The 13612-nt window shown below is 46.9% G+C and overlaps 1 protein-coding gene across 8 annotated transcripts in view; it reads right to left on the bottom strand.

Annotated features, from left to right (window-relative positions):
- The window catches only part of MTMR3 (myotubularin related protein 3), a 152631-nt gene that overhangs the window by 88864 nt on the left and 50155 nt on the right, over window positions 1–13612 (bottom strand). For all 8 annotated transcript variants that reach the window (XM_025193371.1, XM_025193376.1, XM_025193390.1 and 5 more), the window contains one exon: window positions 9505–9671. In XM_025193371.1, the coding sequence (XP_025049156.1) occupies window positions 9505–9671 (167 nt within the window). The remainder of the gene's footprint in view (window positions 1–9504; window positions 9672–13612) is intronic.

Here is a 13612-nt window from a genome sequence, read left to right as displayed (position 1 = left end):
AGTCTTTTTCTGCCATTTAGTTTTGTAACTTGTTGGTAGTTATTAAAGCAAGCCTTTCTGCTATTCATCGACTGAGTGTTGTGTCAATTCGTAAAGCAGTAGGTTAAAAATTTGGTGTCTAAGTGCAACACCCTGTTGGGCACAGTTGACTACACTAGTAGGGTGCTGGGGACCCTAGTGGGACTGAGGCCTAGCAAAGGCCTGTGGGCAGCCTCCCTATATATTATAATTACATCAAGGCATGGCAGATGAGACAGGAGGATAAGCTTTTTTAATAAGCGTACCCCCAGCACCCCACTTTTTTAGTAAGTGTACCCCCCCCCCGGGGGGGGCGGGGCCGGGAGGGTGGCAAGCGGCTGGACACCAAGCGGGGGAAGGAGGGGCTGCCAAGCAGCGGAAGCACAGCGTCTGTGCAGCCCTGCTCTTGCCCCGCCCCAGCCCTGCTCCTGTGAGGCAGAGGCACAGGGTGGCAGCACTAGGTCCCCTCCCACCCCCATGTACCTCCTGGAACCTTTCAAAGTACCCCCAGGGGTATGTGTACCCCCGGTTGACAACCCCTGCCATAGGGGCAGAGAAGGGCACAGTTGCATAGCCACCACAGGGCATCACAGCCACCCTGGGACCCCAACTTATTACACACACAGAATAAAATAAGTTATAAACTCTCTATTGCTATCTCCGATAGTAAAATGAAAACAATTCAAACAAAAAAGCAAAGAAACAGATGTTCAATCATACTCAGTTTTTTTTAGATTTCGTACATTTCAACAGAGAACGTGGTTTTTGATTTCTTCTAACCCAGCAGGTAAGGAATTAGTTATTGAGATTGTGAAATACCTAAATTCCTACCATCCAAAGCCTCTACTCAATTTATCCTTTAGCTCTTTGGAAAAGAATAGAAATATGTTTTGTAGATTGGTTCTTGTAATTCTCAACTATTCACTGTAATATGAAACTTCCGATTCTCTAGTCTCCTTACGAAATGAAACTTCAGCCTTAATATTCTTGTCCATTTCTTTAACTCTGAGTTAAGCTAGATCAGGAGCGCTCAGCCCACGGGCCAGATCTGTGGCCCTGCATGCTTAGATAGGGCCCACATGACAGTGTGGGGCCCAATACTGGTGTGTGGGTCATGTGGAGCGGCACAAGGTCCTAGGGCCCTGATCCCAATGTGTGGAACCAGGCAGAGGTGGCACAGGAGTCCAAAGCCCCAGTGCTGGTGCATGGGGCCAGGTGGGGGTGATACAGGGACCTGGAGCCACAATCCTGGCACATAGATTCATAGATTGGTAGTTTTGCATGAGATGCAACGGTTAATGCATGCCAGTGTGTTGTTTGCCCTGCTAGCCACAGCATCGCACTGTCAGGTCATGTTCATGCAATAGTTGATCACTACTCCTAGGTCCCTTTCGGCTGTGGTGAAAGTCAAATTGTTGCCATCGGGCCTGCAGGTATGTTGGGGATTGTTTGCCCCCAGATGGAGCACCTTGCACTTCTGAGTGTTGAGCTTCATCTGGTTCTGGTTCGCCCAACTCTCCAGCCTGTCCAGGTCTGCCTGTATCTGCAACCTATCTTCTGGCATGACTATGCTCCCCCATAACTTGGTGTCATACGTGTCAGAGCTGATTTGGATCAGTGCCTCGACACAATGGAACTTTCTGGCACAAGGCACGGTAAGGCAGGGGAAGTCTCGGCATGGTGAAGAGTTCCGGCGTGGATAGAGTTCCCGCCGAGGAAATGCAGATTTGCATAATACGATTGGCCGATGTTAAATTATTCCCACGTGGCAGCTGGCAATTGGCTCGCTAGCCGTATAAAAGGTTAGGGGCGTTTCCGCCCTAGTTGGAGAACTCCGCGATTCCCCCTGGAGTGGAACTCCGGCAGCTTGATCACCTGCCAACGACTCCCCGTCGGCGAAGCCTTGCGACGTATCCTCCGTTTTGCATGCCTGAGTTAGACCCGAGCTACCCGGTCTACAAGAGCTCCTCGATTAGCGACTAGAGATTAGAATTGTTGCAACCACGATTGCCTGCGCTGTATACGACTCTACAGTGTAAGTAAAGCCATCTCTGTTTTTTCCAATTGATACGTGTCTCGTCTGTGCCTAATTCCGCTCCGGTGATAGAGAGTACCCATCTGCCCGCCACGGGATCGCAGCCGCAACCCCAGCTAGCGTTCCCAAAGATTCCCGGTCCTCGATCCCTCCTCGGCCCCCACAATACGCAAACTTGGCCAGTGAGCTTTTCACCCCCACGTCTAAATCACTGATAAAGATGTTGAAAAGCACCGATTCAAGCATGGACCCAAGGGACACCACTAGCCTCTTCTCCCCAGGGCGACAGATCCATTCACGAGAACTATCTGGATCCTACAGTTCAGCCAGTTTTCTACCCACTGAACTGTTGAGCAGTTAAGCCCACAATCTTCCAATTTTTTCCACAAGGATATCATGGGATACTAGATCAAAAACCTTTTAGAAGTCTAGGTATACATCTACCACGTCTCCCATCTCCAGGTGCTGAGAGACCTGTTCGTAGAAGGAGATGAGATTGGTAAGACAAGACCTACCCGCAAGAAAGCTATGCTGGCTGTCATTCAGAATCTTACCCTCAATGAGCGTATTGCATAGCTTCTTTAATGGGTTCTTCCAGGACTTTCCCTGGGATGTAGGTTAGGCTGACTGGCCTATAGTTGCCTGGGTCCTTCCTCTTCCCCTTCTTGAAGCTGGGCACAATGGTGGCCCTCTTCCAATCCTAAGGGATCGCCCCTGTGTGCCACGATTTCTGAAACAGTTTTGCCAGGGGTTCTGCAGTGACCTCAGCCAGATCCTTCAGCACTCTCAGGTGAAGTCCATCTGGTCTTGCTGACTTATGTCTAGCTTTTCTAGTTGGTTTTGTACCAGCTCAGCATCCACAGTGGGAAGGTTATCATTCCCACCATGCCACCTGTGATCCTTATCTTACTTGTCTTTCCCCTTGGTCCCCTGAAATACCAAAGCAAAGTGGGCATTCATGAGTTCAGTTTTTTCCTGAGTGTCTGTTACCAGCTGTCCCGAGGTGTTAAGCAGGGGCCCTACATTTCCCACAGAAGGAAAACAACACTTGCAGTAGTGGGACATTTGACAGTGCCCTTGTCCCCCTGCTTTACCTGTAGGTTAGGGTGTTCTTGCGGTTTTGGAGCAACATTCCTTGTACCTGTGAGACAGGGTTGGTTGTGTAGTTTTATAAGTAGATCAGACAAGCACTTGTATGACATAGTTTGGGTAGGAATGATTCTGCCTTGAGCAGAAGGTTGGATTACATAACTTCCTAAAATCCCTTCCAACTTTACTTCTCTATGATTCTGTGAAACGTTACTTATAGTTAACTGGAAACTGTTTATAAATACAGTACTGTTCAATATTCCATTTTTCTGATGGAGTGATTGTTCTCCTGGCAGTGACTAACTCATGGCTTTGTTGTTTAAATGAAGCCCTTGTAGCAGATACGTTTCAGGAGCGCTTGTAGCAGATACGTTTCAGTAATGCCGGAAGAGACCTTAACAAAAATAGTTTGTAGTAATCCCATACACTTCTTAAATACTTGGAGATCTCCAATGAAACCTGTTATAAAATTCCAGTTACCAATAGCGTTTTCTATAAGTCAATTTTACCTTCACATGCTTAAAGCTGTACCTACATAGCTGTACAATGGTTGTCGTGTACATTTTGGATTCCGTGTAGTTAACTCAAGCTGCGCATCCTTACTGAGCATGCTCTCCTGGGTGAAACAGAACTGCTCAGACATGCAGGTAAGGGTAAGTCCCAAAATGTAGTCCCTGGACCCTTCCCCAGTGGGGCAGAAACTATCCCAGTAAATTTTAAGATTCAGTGGACCAGTTTCAAGTGGAGAGTTGGAGACTACTCTAAGAAATGCCTACTCCAAGTACCCTAACCACTAGTCTACAAGGTAGAGAGCGACTACACTGGGGTGGGCAAAATATGGCCCATGGGCTGGAACCGGCTCACCAAGGGATTTTTCTCTAGCCCGCAACAGGTCCCTTGGCCCTGCCCAGCACAGGGGGCAGCCTGGGCTGTGACACATGCAGGTGGTCCTGCTGCCCCTGGGTACACAGCGGGGCTATGGTGGTACAATGGCCAGACTGCTTCTTAGCAGCCCAGCAGCAGCAGCTCCTTCCAGCTGCCACTCCTAGTGTCACCGCTGCTGCTGGCCCTGCTGCCTGGGCACCCTGGCCAGTCCACCCTGTACCCACCACTGGGACCACAGATGGAGAGGGCGGGCAGGGACCTTGGAAAAGGATGGGTGGGCCGGGGCCAGGGCCAGGTCAGAGCCACGAAGCACTCCCTGCACAGTGTTTTGCGACCAGCCCGACCCAGGAGGGAGGCAGAGCACACACTCATGACCTAGCCCTTGCTGCCCCCATCCCAGCACAGGTATGTGCGGGCAGCCCCCATACAGCATGGCTGCAGAACAGTGCAGCCTGGCAGCACAGGGCAGGCCTGATGGATCATGACCAGATTAGGGAGTCACCTGACCCAAAAGTGGCAGCACGCCGGGTCATATAAACCCATCATCTGGAGGATGACTGGATTCACTCTGAGCCCCTAAAGCAGACTCCCAATCCTTTTTTGAACATCAAGGTGTGGCAGATGAGCAACAGGGTAGGGCACCCCAAGAGATAAGAGTGAGCAGGAGCCCTGTGTCCACCAGGGAGTGATACCACACCATTGGGCACAGGTCTTGTTACACTGTCAAAAATTACCAAATTTGTTGCTATGCATTTGCTAGTGGCATGTGAAGGTGAAATACGATTTAGCCCAAATGTCTGTCTGTGGCTTACTAATGACATATTGCTAGCCTGTTATCAAATCCAGAAGATTTTCAGGTAATTGTCTTCCTGGTTCCAAAATCCCAATATGCTTACACATTTCATATACATTAACCAGCTTCCTCAAATGACAAATTCTGTGGTTATGACCTGGTGATGCTTCACAATATTTCAATCACCACTTCCACAAAAATAAACAACCAAACCCTTACCTAGAAAAACCATTTTACTGTCAACAGATAATATGACTGAGAGGCCATCAAGTCTGAAAATGTAAGATACCTGTGACAAAAAACAACTTCCTTTTATTGCATCAAATCTGTGTAATGTCATAGCTTTTCTTTCCAGCAGTGACTGGAGGTGAGTATGTGAGTGCCATACCACACTCATACAACATACTTCTGTGAGTATGACAGCCATACTGCACATTATACTGGATGCGTCTATACGAGATGCTTAATGAGCAGTATCCTAATAACACTGCACAGTAACGTGCCAGACAAAAACCATGCTAATACGCTACTGCGCAATAAGCATCACAAACCCACCCGTGTTTTGGGACTACTCCACAGTAGCACAACCTACTGCAAGAAGCACAGTAGCATAAGTTAGTACTTCATTATGCAAACATTAAATTAAAAGTACAGTAACTAGAGAAGTAGGGTTGGAAGGCACCTCCAGTGGTCATAGAGTCCAACCTTTTCCTAAAGCAAAATCATCCCTATCCAAACCATCCTATATCCATAATCTAAACTCTACCGAAGCCTATCCTCAACCCTGACACGACACAGACATAAACACCCTAACCTGCAACAGGTAAAGCAGGGGAACCACAGCAGCCAACATCCTGCTTCTATGAAATGTTGTCAACACATTCTCAAGACATCCCAGGAAGAGGGCCATGCCCCCTACTACAGAAGGCAAAAACCCTCAGTCCATACCAATCTGACCATAGGGTAAAATCCCTTCCTAACACTAAATATGGTGATCCATCTGGCCCCGAGTGGAGGAGCATGACCCTCTAGCCAGGAACCTCTGACTTTGGTCCCAGCAGGAGCATTGGCACATACCAGTCAAAGTCCCCAGCCTTGGCTGTAGCCAGCACTTAAGGAAGGCTTAAAACCACTCTTGAAAAATGTAGCAGAAAGAGGGGGCGGGGAGGGGAGACAACAACCAGTAAAACCCAGAAGCATGGGAAATACCCACAGTAGAACACAGACATAGCTACTCATAGATCATCCACAATCAGTGGCTCTTTAACCTCTTCTTACAGTGATGCAGAGTCCACAACTTCCCTAGACATCTATTCCACTTCCTCACTGTTCTAACAGTGAAGAATTGTTTCCAGATATCCAGTCTAAACTTACTTTGCAACTTCAAGCCATTGCAACTTCATGACAAAAAAGGTGTCTTTCCTTTTCTTTATGGCAGCCCTTTAAGTATCTGAAGACTGCTATCATGTCCCCTCTTGAGTGCCTTTTCCTCAAAATGAACATGCCCATCTTCTTCAACCTCTCCTCATATGCCTTGGTTTCTAAGGCACATGAGGAGAGGTTTTTTCTTTTATCATCTTTGTTGCCTGCCTCTAGACCCTCTCTAACTTCCCAGCATTCTTTTTAAAATATGGAGCCCAGAACTGTGCACAGTACTCCAGATAAGGCCTAACTAGCATCAAGTAGAGAGGGCTTATCACCTCCCATGTCTTGCATCTAATGCTTCTCTTGATACCAAACTGCATTCACCTTTTCTGCAGCTGCATCACACTGCAGACTCATTGAGTTTGTGGTCTACCAAGACTCCCAAGTCCTTTTTTAAAGGGCTGCCATCCAGCCAGATGTCACCCATTTTACATATGTGTTTTTTGATTATTCCTCCAAAGGTGTAGCACCTTATATCTGTCTGCACTGAACTTCATCCTGTTAACTGTAGCCCAGCTTTCCAATCTGCAAGCAGCTGGGTTAAACTGCAACAAGGAGGGACAGGCTGACCATTAAGCCCAAGAGGAAACACCTGTGCCTGACTGGGGAGTCACCTGACCAGAAGGGGCAGTGCTCCAGAGCATGTAAGCCCAGCAACAGAAGCAAGGTGGGTAGTCTGACCCCAGCATGGTGTAGGGAGCAGAGCTCCCAGGGAGTGAGGGGCTGAAAGAGGCAGCTTGTCAGGCACCTAAGCCACCCATAGGAGCTGGGAGGTAAGAGCCCACAGGGTGGCAGAGCTTGCTGGAAGGCACAAACCCAGAGGTGGGGAAGATTTTGTTGAAAGTGGTCACTGGTATTTGTGCTGCATTTAAGTTGGAACCAGAGGACTGGACTGTGGCTACAGGAGCAACATGGAGGTCACAGGGGTGCTGAAGAGGAACCCTGCACAGAGCACTATAGAGGGCAGGGACCATAAGGGGGCTGAACAGCAGCAGAACTGCCTGGTCTGGGTTGGAGACCCAGGAGGCTGAGGGGTACATAAGCAGCCTTGCTCAAGTCAGGGACTCTGGGGGCTGAGATTTAAGAAAAGCAGCCTTGTCTGGTTCTGGGACCCCAGGGGTCAAGCGCTTCATAAGCAACTCAAAACCTTATCTATCCAGGTATGAGCTCCCTGCAATTTATGGATTAAACTAAACAGGTTTGGTCTGGACCTGGATGCTTTAATGCCATACTATAAGACTGGCTTAAAGGATAGTCCAATATGCGAGTGTGGTGATGCATCATAGAGGGCTGACCACCTGCTCACGTGTGCAGCATACCCATGCACTCAGGATGCAGGATAGGACAAGGGTCAATGATAAAGCAGTTGAGTGGCTCTGCCACATTAATATATGTAGAGGGGGAAATGAAATGTATGAAAGAAGGAAGACAAGATCGAAGATAGATGATCCCCTAAGTTGTATCCTCCATTTTCTGGAAGAGAAAGTTGTCCTTCACACAAGTTAGGAACCAACTTGACTTTTTAGGTTTGGCTGCATTGTTTTTTTTAGCGGATGTCCAGAAAATTTAAGTCTCCCATTGGTACCATCCCATAGCTTTTGGATAGATTTGTCACCTGCCTGAAGAGTGCCTCATTCAACTCCTCTTTCTGATCTGGTGGCCTATAATAAATCCTCACCAATATATCAGTGCTGCATCTTTCACCTTGTTGCCAGCTGTGGCCATTTTCAAGGGGCCTAGCAGCTAAGCTGCAAAAGTGCTGCTAAGCACAAAGCCCAAAACCTGTTTCCGAGTAACAGCAGTTTGAACCTCTGCAGATGTGACAACTAACCTGGTCAGCAAGTAGAGGAAACCATCACACACAATTAAACAAAGCACAAGGCCTAAATGAAGATAAGAGAAGACCATACATTAAATAATCCATATATGCTATACCATAGCTTTACCTTAAAATAGTAGTAGTAGTAGTGATTGATGTAACCAAATGTATTATATGTTATTTTTCTATAATAGATATATTTTTGTTAACATGCTTACATAATTTGTAAAACAAAAAAAGCCTGTCTGATAAGACCATATAGTAAAGTAAAGAAGAAACAGGAACAGCATTCCACAATGGGGAAGGAAAGGAGATAAGAAACCCTCCTTCTTTCCCAAGGATATAAATTCCAACCAACTGACATCTTCCAAGTCCACAAGAGATCTGGTTCAGTCCAGTTCCAAAAGTTTCAGTTTTCAGAAATTTAAATAAAACCAATCAGGGGTCATTTATTAGAATATTAAAACCAGCCACCTATAAATATTGGGTACAGGCTGGAGGGAAATTTGGAGAACTCAGCAAATTTAAGATCTGATGCCAATCTGCGTGCCACCCTCCTCCCATCTCTCGAGTCTCCCCAGTCAGTATAGGTTAGAATCTATGTTGTGCTGTTGTGGGTACCCAAATAAATTCTGGGATTAATGTTTGTTCTCAAGTTTTAAGATGCAAGCAAATAAAAGGTTGGGCCTCTTTTATAAGTAGCTTAAAAACAAGGTTACCTGTAATCTAGGTAACAACTTTTCGTTTTCACCCAAATGCATTCTGCTTTGCTGTCTTCTTCCTCCTGAATCAGAGAACAAGTTTTTCTCCCAACCTTTTTTCCACCACCCTTTCTCCCAACCCTGTCTTTTCAAAACAGTGTAACCCTCAGTGTTGATATTCCAGTCATAAGAGCTGTCCCGCCAGGTCTCTGAGACACCATTCAGATCATAGTATTTTTCATAGGCTACAGCTTTCAGCTCATCTTGTTTATTTCTCATATCTCTCACATTTGCATACATGCATCAGCTGTATTTTGCAGTTTGACCTACTTGCTTCCTTTTTGTGCCACTTGTTGAAGTCCTTTAGCAATCTGGCCCTTTTCCAGAGTTCAGTTGCTTCTTTATGTCCTTTCTCCTTTAATAAATTTATCTGAGCTTACATACTGCTTAACTTCAAGGTACTACTGACAATACAATGCATAAGAATAACAATGCTGGACTGGGGCAGCTTCAGTTTATAAGACCATAAAGTTAATGCAGTACTTTGCTTAGACAGTTCACATGAATTTGTTTAGAACTATTTACATAAAGAGTAACATTAGTACACAATTCATGTTGTAAAACCCACTTTGTCTACAAGGTAAGAATTTCTACATTCCACAAATCACACGATAAAAGGAAGTAGCAGGTAGCTAAAGATCAAACCATCTCATGTGATACCCAAAATGCTTCTGCATACCTGGCCGGCACAAATCCCCATGCTGTTCTTTTTCACTGGCATACACTTCCATACACCAAGCATGGTATGCAAACGAAAAAAGATCTTCTATCTTCGAAGGAGGGCGAATGGCATTGTTCAGTCGCTTAAGCCACTCCTGACACTGCTCAAACGTAGAGAACTGACACCTGTTCCAGAATCAAACATACCTTTATTAATTTTCAGTCAAAGTTAATTGGGTCTTAAACTGTGATGAACAGCTAGCTTCAATGTAAAACAAAGATAAGAATAAGTATCTCATCTGTAATTATTTCAGCTGCTGCTACGTACATTTTACTGGAAAGTAAAAAAAAATTCATGTATTGATGTTATAATTATTAATATAACAATATTTCCCATTTCTTTTGTATGTCTCTCTGACATTCTTCAGGGGCAAACATCAAGGAAAAAAATCTCCATCATTCCAATGACAGGGCTTTAAAACAAATGGCCCTGGATCCTTGACAGTGTCTCAACCAAAAATATATCACACATGAAATTATATGTATGGTGAGCCTAATTTTGGAATTAACAAATAAACCAAGATACTCTTATCCTTGTCACTCAAGTCCTAAATCAGCAAGGTGCTTATGCATGTGTTCAATTTAAAATACATGAGCAGTCCTACTGACTTCAATGACATCGTTCATGTCCACAAAAATAGGAATGTGTTTAAATGTCTTGTTGAATCAAGGCAAAGAGGAGTCATATTACACATATTATAATGTATTAATGATATTCCTACAAACAATAATACCTTAATAATATTGAAGCTCTCTCTCAATACAAGTGATGCCTGTAAAGCGGGAGGGGGAGAGGGGAATTACTGGCGAGTTTTAAGGCGCTGAGGAATCCAATCCATGCTCTGCCAGTTTTTTTCCACAGATATGATAAGTGGTGCCTTGGGGGAAGCACGACTGTTGGCCATGATGTTGCGTGCTTTCCTTCTTCTGTCGTTTCTCAGCTTCCTGAGCAAGATGATTCTCTTCAAAAGTGGGCTGTAGCTTGATGTATGATGCAGCACCATTGAGACCTGTTACCAGCCAGCATTTCCCAGTTTGTAGGGTTCATGCCACCCTTCTTAAGGTATGCTTTCAGGGTGTCCTTTTAGCATTTCCTCTGTTCTCCTTGGGTCCTCTTACCATGACCAAGTTGAGAGAAGAAGACTTGCTTCGGGAGACAAGTGTCAGCCATCTACACACAGTGGCCAGCCCAGCAGAGTTGATGTTTCATGATCTTTGCCTCAATGCTGGTTATGTTAGCTACAGAGAGGATGCTGGCATTGGTGCAGTGGTCTTCCTGAGGCAAAGCTGATGGAACCATTCCAGGCACTTGAGATGGCTTCGGTATGTCACCTGCATCTGACACCCATAAAGGAGGGTGGGAATAACTCCAAGGATCTTAGTTTCCATCTGCAGATCTTGGTCAGCAAAGACAAGGTGAAACAGCTTACAGAAGGATACACTAGCAGAGCAAGTCTTATGTTCGATTTCTACATCAAGACTGACCGACTGGAGAGGTGGTTGCCCAGGTATGGGAAATGCTTGACGTTTTCCAGGGGTTCTCCACCAGTGGTAATTTTTGAGGACAGCAGGGCAGCTTGTATTAGGGCAGGCTGATGTAGCACCTTGGTCTTCCCAATGTTAAGCGAGAGTCCCAGGCTGTGATAGGCACCGGAGAGAATGTCAAGTGTAGACTGCAAATCAGTCTTAGCGTGCGCGATGATAACACAGTCATCAGCGTATTGAAGGTCGGTGATGCCAATCTTGGTAACTTTCATTTTGCTGGAGGCACCACAGTTTGAAAAGCTGTCCGTGCAATCAATACTTAATCCCAATTCTGGAACGAAGGTAGTCACAGATGAGCAAGATAGATGGAAAAAAGGACTGGGGCGATGATGCAGCTCTGCTTGACACCAGTATGGATGGTAAACGGGTCTGTCTCTGATCCATTGCAAAGGACTGTGGCGATCATCCCATCATGGAGTAACCCGAGGACACTGATGAACTTCAGTGGACAACCAAACCTAGCCAGCACCTTTCATAAGGCTTCACGATTAATCAAGTTGAAGGCCTTGGTTAGGTCAATGAATGCCATAAACAGTTCCTGGTGCTGCTCTCTACACGTCTCCTGGATCTGTCATGCAACAAAAATCATGTCAGTGGTACCTCAAGATGATCTAAAAGCCACACTAGGATTCTTGAAGGAAATCTTCAGCAAGGTGGAGGAGGTGATTCAGCAGGATGCAAGTAAGAATCTTCCCAGCAATGGAGAGCAGGTCAATACCTCGGTAGTTCCCACACAAAGATTTGTCCCCTTTCTTGAAGATGGTCACAATGTTAGCGTTCTTTAAGTTGGTGAAAACTTCCTTGTTAACTCATATTTTGATGAGAAGTTGGTGAATTTTTTGCGCTAGTGCTGTTCCGTCAGCTTTGAAAACCTCTGCAGGGATGTCATCTGGGTCTGGCACCTTGTTGTTCTTGGTCTGAGTGATGGCACGCAAGACTTGCTTGAAGGATAGGGGACTAACAAGATGTTCTGTATTACTGGGTGTTGAAGGATGGTGGCAGCTGAGACCTCAGAGTCATGGCTGTGTATAGTCTTGAAGTGCTCCTGCCAGAGTTACTTGATCAATATATTGTCTGTGAGAAGGTTAGAACCATCCTGGGACTGCAAAAGGGTTGGGTCATTGGAATGTGGCCCATGGATGGCTTTTATTGCTTGAAAGAAGCTTCTCATGTCACACTGGTCAGCAAAACTCTGGATCTCCATGGCCTTCACTTGCCACCACTAGTTCTTGATGTCCTGTAGCCTCCTCTGAACTATAGCTTTAAGCCAGTGGTAAGCCTCTCATTTTTGCTGGCTAGAGGGTTCATTTTGCCAGCTACACCGAGCACTCTTCTGATGGTTAAGTGTTAGGATTTTCTCATTATTCTCATCAAATCAATCTTAGAGACAGTAAGCAGAGTATCCAATTGATTCAACACATGCCCTGTGAATAACATTCTTAAGCTCCTCCCAGTGTGCCTGGACGTCCTTGATGTCATCAGGTAGGTCAGAGAGCTTCTCACTAAGGCATTGCTGAAGAGCCTCGCATCTAGCTTGGTCTTGGAGTGCCTTGATGTTAAATCTCTTCCACATTTCTTTTGGTTGCATACAGCGTTGTGGTGCAAGCTGGAGATCAATCATGGACATGACTAAGTGGTGATCTGTCTAGCAGTCACCTGCACCTCTCAGGACTCGGGTGATACGGACATCAGTACGATCACGGGTTCTGATAAGAGCACCGCTAAAGTGAAGGTGGCTGTGGCCCTGGCCCTGCACCTCCGTGTGCCAGGTGTTGTGCAGATGGGGCTGCAGTCCCCCAGTACCATGGGCTGGGGCTGGGGGAAGGCATGGGTTCTATGCCACCCCTGGCTGCCCACCCACACCACTGCCAGCCCCATCAGGGTGGGGCTATCTCATCCCATCCTGTCCCAGTGGTGCTGGTGCTAGTGGTCACCTGCAGATGGCAGGGAGTGGGAGCAGGACCACCCATGGGGCCTCCTGGCAGCAGCCGGCCCTGGGAAACTGCTGCTGCTGCCCACAGGGAGGGAGGGAGTTGAGCTGGGCTGGGGCTGCCCAGCCAGGCAGTGCCTGGTGCTTGGGACCTCCACAGTCGCAGGCAGCTTCCTGTGTGGCTCTGCTGTTCTCTGCAGCGCTGAGTCATACACGATGGGCTGCAGAGGCCCCAGGGGAGGGCAGCATGGTGGGGAGCAGAAGCCTGAAGTGGGCAGTGTGCAGCCCCTGCCCCACACAGATGTGCGCGCATCGTGGTGGGGAGCAGCACCCCCCCTCCCGCCCACAGAAGACAGGCAGCAGGGGAAGGAGCTGGGCTTTGCTCTGCTGTAGCAGCTGCCGCCTCCTGCCAAGGGCAGGGGGCTGTGAACTTGGGTCCCTGGCCCCACAGCCCTGGCAGCTGGGATCCCCCTCTGACAAGGCTAGGGAAGCAGGCACTGTGGGTGGGAGGCGAGAGGCACCAGCAGGGCTGGGGGATTGTGGAGGGGAGTAAGGGGCAAGAGCAGGGCTGGGGGGTTTGCATGGAAGGGAG

This window comes from Alligator sinensis, unplaced genomic scaffold (assembly GCF_000455745.1).
Source record: "Alligator sinensis unplaced genomic scaffold, ASM45574v1 scaffold216_1, whole genome shotgun sequence".
Taxonomy (NCBI): domain Eukaryota; kingdom Metazoa; phylum Chordata; order Crocodylia; family Alligatoridae; genus Alligator; species Alligator sinensis.
Note: the sequence above shows the minus strand (reverse complement) of the source record. Positions and strands in the feature narration are given on the sequence as shown.